The sequence below is a fragment of the Coffea arabica genome, chromosome 5c, assembly GCF_036785885.1.
Source record: "Coffea arabica cultivar ET-39 chromosome 5c, Coffea Arabica ET-39 HiFi, whole genome shotgun sequence".
Taxonomy (NCBI): domain Eukaryota; kingdom Viridiplantae; phylum Streptophyta; class Magnoliopsida; order Gentianales; family Rubiaceae; genus Coffea; species Coffea arabica.
In genome coordinates, this window is record NC_092319.1 from 31,899,812 (window position 1) to 31,905,927 (window position 6,116).

General features: G+C 35.8%; 1 protein-coding gene across 2 annotated transcripts; it reads right to left on the reverse strand.

Moving 5' to 3' along the window:
• Positions 1–220: 220 nt before the first annotated feature.
• On the reverse strand, positions 221–4,599 carry LOC140007493 (protein NLP5-like). Of its 2 annotated transcripts, XR_011814806.1 has the most exons (4): positions 4,307–4,599; positions 3,682–4,193; positions 984–1,977; positions 221–855 (listed from the first exon to the last, which is right to left on the reverse strand). XR_011814806.1 is itself a non-coding variant. In XM_072050183.1 (3 exons), exons 2-3 carry the CDS (start codon positions 4,123–4,125, stop codon positions 1,861–1,863), a joined length of 561 nt encoding a protein of 186 aa, XP_071906284.1. In that variant the 5' UTR covers positions 4,126–4,193; positions 4,307–4,599; the 3' UTR covers positions 221–1,860. The 2 variants fall into 2 exon arrangements, 1 of the variants encoding a protein (XP_071906284.1); XM_072050183.1 differs by having other exon boundaries at positions 221–1,977.
• Between the last annotated feature and the right edge of the window lie 1,517 nt (positions 4,600–6,116).

Genomic DNA, 6,116 nt, shown 5'->3' on the forward strand with positions numbered 1-6,116 from the left:
AAAGGAGTCTAATCCAACTTAAACTATGCCTAATGACTTATCATATAAATAGACACATCTCTCTTCATCGTCTCCTCTTGCATTTAAGATATTTTACCACATTATTGTCTTTTTTAAACAAACTTAGCGATTAAGGTCTCTTAGCGGGCAAGTGCTCCAACCCCAAAAAAAAAACCCAAATGACAGAATCCATTCACGTGATTTCACATAAACCATGAAAAGAAGGCAAAGTCCCGGTAATTTTAGGAACAAATGTGCACACAGATGGTTCTTTGGACTCTGCATTTTATTCACACACATTGCAGACTGGGAGTCTGGAATTTACGAAACCTATGCTAGAAATATTTGAACAAGTACGGGAACGGTTAACATGGCTTCATCCCCTAACCTTCACAATAGACATTCTAATTTTAGTCTTCCCCATGGATTCCATAGTCCGCAAGTCCGCATCACCCGTTATTAATACCCACTCATCATCTTCATCCTGATACCTGATTTTAATGTCAGCAATTTCTAGCTTGAGCCTCGATGTCACTTCTTTCTCCAAATCTGCCATGCATGATGAAAACGGAAGGCCAAACTTTATAATATCCTCTTCTCCATATTGAGCCTTTATGGTGATGCTGCTGCTGTTTGGCCCTGTTGAAGACTGATGGAAATGGCAAGTGCTGGGAATTGTTTCAGCTCTAGCACTAGGACATAAGCCTTGATGACTATTTTCTTCAATCAGTTTTCCACGATCTTGGATGAACTAATTGTTGATGGGGGTGGAAGTGGAAGTAGTCTTGCTTCTTTTTCCAAGCCAACTTCGGATGCCATATTTCCTCAGTTTGTGCTTTATTGTAGGTAAACTTACTGCAAATTCAAAGATAGTCAGTGTGTTTCATTAGACTATGAAAAGATCGAATATTTGCAAGGGAGTCACTAGCAAATCATTTGTTGGAGCTCATCATTTGCCACAACTCTGGATATGTACAACTTACCATTTAAGATACAAGCAACATCTCTAAGCTTCATCCCAAAATATTTTTCCAGATCATTTCCACTGATTCCCTCCAATTTCGCTGTTGAACGGCTGCCCTTCAGTGCCGATAGCCCTTCACTATCTTGAAACCCAGTAGGTGAATCAGAGGCATGCTGTACTTCACTTATTCAGCATATGAGAAATGTTGGTGCATGGTTTCATTTTCATCCTCCGAACCTAAAGTTCCTAGTCCAAATGAAGCACCAGTAGTAGTCTAGCAAATTACAAAAGAATCGTCAAGCTCATTTTCCCCATGAGAAATTGTTAAAACTTCAACATATAGTTCCTTCCCGAGATTTTGTCCCGAAACAATCTTGAAACTCTTGAGATGCTGCTTCATTGTGGCAAGCAATGAGTTCAAAAAGCTCCTTGGATCTCTAGTCTTGTAACTCGGCAGAAAGAGCTTGATTACATAAATATCTTCTCCAATGCGATTACTTTGTAAAGAAATAGCAAAGGAGCTAGTTAATCCTAGCTGCCTAGCGATGTGTGAAAAGGAGTAATCCGTTATGCTCAGCTATGCTATATCTCTGTAGAAGCATGCACTCTGGCACGAAAATGCTCTCCAAACAACTTCTTGCCCTTTCATTCTTGAAGAACTGAATATCTCTTATCTGACGAGTAAGACCCTTTTTGGGATGTTGACATGGCTTTTCCAATGAAGTTTTCATCTGAGCTCGGAGTCCAGGTCTAAGCAAAAGGTACTTCATGCCTCATACAAAACATGTTTAATGCTTTCAGGATTTCATTGTATGCACACTTTAGTCCTGTTGAGCTCTGTTTCAAGGCTTCTTTTGTCAACAGAAATTGGGCGGAAAAGAAAAAGAAAAGAGACATCAATTCAAAATAGAATTTGATGAAATTTTGATGATTGAACATCGGCATCTTACGTTGGCCAAGTCATTCTCCATGTCAAGATGGTAGTAATAATCTGAAGTTCTAAGTTCTACCGCCTGTAGAGAACCAAAAAAATTGCAAATGCAAGTCATCAGTACAACGAACTTGCCCCGCTGCACACATTAAGGTAGCTGACTCTCATCTTTTCGACCGAGGAAGATGAGGGGAGCTAGTGGTAGTGCGCTACCCGCAAAATGCTTGTGTTGAATATTTAGAATAAAAAAAAACTCGAGAACCAGCAGTTGCAAGCACCGGGCCGACATATATCTCATGTACTTATACCATGGAATTTCTTAGGGATAATTTCGTACTTCCATTTTGTAAATTGCAATTCACCTGTGGGATGCATACTATAATTTGTAGACAAGATTGATTTTGTCATGGTTTTTCACCTAATGATTTGGAGAAGAGCTTAAGTCATATGGAAAACATGGAAACTGGTAATGCCAAAACATATTCTTTTAGAAACTGTTATATGCCAAAACTGGTGTATATATTCTTTTAGAAACTTCATACTACTGAACTGTCGAGCAATTTGAAGTTTTCATTATAGTATTAAAGAATGAATTTTCTTTGAAAGGTTATTTAGGTGTCAAATGTTCTTTTCAATTGAGTTGCATTGGCAATTAGACAATGAAGTGCAATGTAACTGTGTTGTTGGTACATGGTTTTTAATGGAAAAAACATTTTCATGAGCATTGAGGTTTTTTGGGTAAATTCCATGTGTGTTATTGATGAATGGGCAAGACAAAAGATGAATTTAGTAAACATTATTTTTTATTTTACTCTTCTTAATATGTAATTATGATGGGCAAAATACACTTTACCTCCCTGTGGTTTAGCAAATTTTCACATAACCCCCTATAATCCCCTTATAGTTTGGATTAAAATATCAAAGTGATGGAAATGACCATTTGTAAAAATATCAAAATTATCCTTGTTTAAAAACTAAAATGACTGAAGTGATCAAAATATATAAACATAATATGCATGACACTCTAATTTTATATGATTTTATATTTTATCATATAACCCCCTTATGATTTAGTGCTTTACCATATAATTCACTTATCATTTTCAAAATATATACATAACCCCTATGGTTAATAAATAAGTTTAAACTTTACATAGGGGTACTTCTGATATTTTAGTTGACTCTGTTATGAAATGCAAATTCGGTCATTTTGATATTTTAATCCAAATTATGAAAAGGTTATGCATAGTTTTTGAAACTATAAGGGAATTATGTGCAAAAGTTCTAAACCACAGGGAATAAAGTGTGTTTTACCCAATTATGATAGAGGTGGATACGTTGACCAACATTAAAAATCCCTGCTAGGCTTATAATAATAATAATAATAATAATAATAAATATTGCATCCTCCATCCAAAGTCCAGAGGAACTAAAAAATTAAAATGTACTTCACCTACTATAGTTGTAAATTATTTCTTCCAGAGTCATATTTGGCATTAATAATCAATTTAAATATAAATTGGTAGAGTTCGTTAGCGTTCTCCATATCTATTCCAAAGACAATATACTCATGATGTTCTAACACCTCTTGTAGCTTCTTGCACACCAATTTTAGTTTGTCTTAGCACAAAATTTTCACTTAACATGTAAGTACCATTTCACTAAATCAAACTAGTCTAATTAACCAACATTATCCAAATTTTGGAGTTTGATTTAATTCAATTAACTTTGACTGAGAAAAAGGACTGTGTGAGTCAAATTAAATAGAATGTAATCCAGGACAAACCTTAAGTGTAGCTGAGATGACCCTCACAAAAGTAGTAAGCTTCTGCATAGGGAACAAATGCGGATTGTAGAGGAACTCCAAAACGCCAATACAATCTTGTGAACCGTCCGGTTCAAAAACAGGCACAGCTAGGTAGTACTTCATTCCCCTATGGATGGCATCATCCCTCAGTGGAAACTCCTGGTTCGAGTAGAACTTAATATCAGGACTATATTCAGGCAATCCAGTTTGAAACACATGCGACGGTGGATCTTTACCGAGGCGCCCACCGCCATGGTGGTTATATTCTTCTGCAGCCTCCTCATCAACAACGTAGCTATAATTTAGACAAAGCTTCCTATAAGAGCAGAACCCTTTTCTGAGACTTGTCAAGCCAAAAGGATGGTCTGAAGTTTTTAGCAGAAGACGGCCCCCCACTGTAAAGGGTGCCCAGAATTGTACCATAATTACCGAGTAATTCTTGAACTCTATACCTTCAAGTGTTGCGCCAATCCTTCTTTTCACAGTAGGAGCTGGATAGATCAAAATAAACCAAACATGAATCATAGTAGTTTATATATATATTTTCAAGCTACTAATTGACATTTAATGGCAGGGGACAAAAACAGTAAAACTTATTTCTTACTAGCATCAAGGCTGTCAAATTCTTCATCTTCATCGTTGGAGAAAACTACAAAATTTTTCCAAGATGCACATTCAGAAACACGAAGTTTAAGTCCTAGGTAGTCCAAGATTTCCGATCTTCCAATATGGCCATTAACATCATCAAGGTCGATAGAGGTGCACAACTGCACCTCCTCCTCGACGCCTGCTATTTGTGAATGAACGGCGGCAATAATCAGTAAAGCTCCCACTTCTTTCTTCGGTAGTTAATTTTGAGCACAGTTCTTTCCATCCTGACAAGTCAATAACATATTCTTGAATGATTACTAAGTGCAGCATAAAATTGATCCCAGAAGTAATTTATTGAAAATTACGACGAAAGAAAGACATGGCCCCCGCAGAACAGCGACCGCTAAGATCAGAAGCACTTAGTGGACGGTGCAGATGATGCCACACAAGCAATTCAATTGCATCAACAAAACGAGGACGTTTTGAAGGTTCAGTCATCATAACTAAACCACTTCTCACCACACACACACACACACATATATAGATATATATATTAGCATTCATGGATAGGAAAACCCACGAAGAATAATTGAATGTTTGCCCAACTGGCCTTCACAAACTCATTTTTAAAAAAATCAGGTACAACTTACATAAAAATGAAGCAAAAAGCAGTCACTTTTACATAACAATATTTTTCAGGACTAGCATACTCAAATTTCCAAATCAGAGTTTCTGTGGACAATCTACAAAAATTATGAGATATCCAATAGCACAGGTTCAATATTTTAGTAATCACTATTCTCTTAAAAAATGTGCATCAATTATTACCAATATGATTGTTTTTTTTTCCAAAATCAATTCATGCGAGATTAATTAGAAAAAAGAAGGACACTTCAAGCATAGCATAAAAGTAATTGGTTTACTGCAAAAAGTCAATAACGAGCTTAAACCATGCATTCAAAATATAAGATTTATTAACAATTACTTCCATAAGTGCAAGAAAGAATTTGGCTATTTGATAATTCTTCATGGATGGGAGTTCCTTTAAAAAAGGTTATCGCTTAGCCAATACTACCTCAATAATATTAGCTTATTGTAACCCAAAAAAATAATGATAAGTGACTAATTTACGTAATAATTGTATGATATTTTATATTATTTTTAGTCACTTTGGTTATATTATTAGAAGAAAATGAATCATTTTGACTATAATTGGTGAAAAATATTTTTAATTAATTAAATGAGTTTTTTATCACTTTTTACTTGGATTTTGTGCATTTTGACAGTTTTAATACATTTTCGTATTTCGGCTATAACATGAGCTACAATGATCGGATTGAAATAATTCTTAAACCAATTTGAAGATAAGAGATAGATCTACAACTTTGGTGAAGACATCTGAATCCGGTTTGAAGGTTTTCCAGGTCAAAAAGCTGAATTACTGTAGCTAATTTCTATTGGTCGAAGCTGAAATAGGGCAGTGAGTAGTCAAGGGTATTTCGGTCATTTCTCAGCCTACACAGATCCAAATGAGGTGATTCTTGATGCATTGGAAAGCTAACTGAAAGGGATACAAGTTTTATGTTTTGGTCAAGAGCTAAATCAGCTTTTATCATCAAGAAAAGTTAAGTTGAAGTTGACGTAAAATCGGAGCAGAGCTGGAAATTGAACAAAAGTGCACCAAAACGTCACTATAGCAATCCGGCCGGAAATTGGCGGATTTGTGGCCGGATTTATGGCCGAATTGTGGTCAGACAAGTCTGATCTTTACGCGAAAATTTCAATTTCACCTTCACTAAGTCACATGTGATGCTAAACATGTG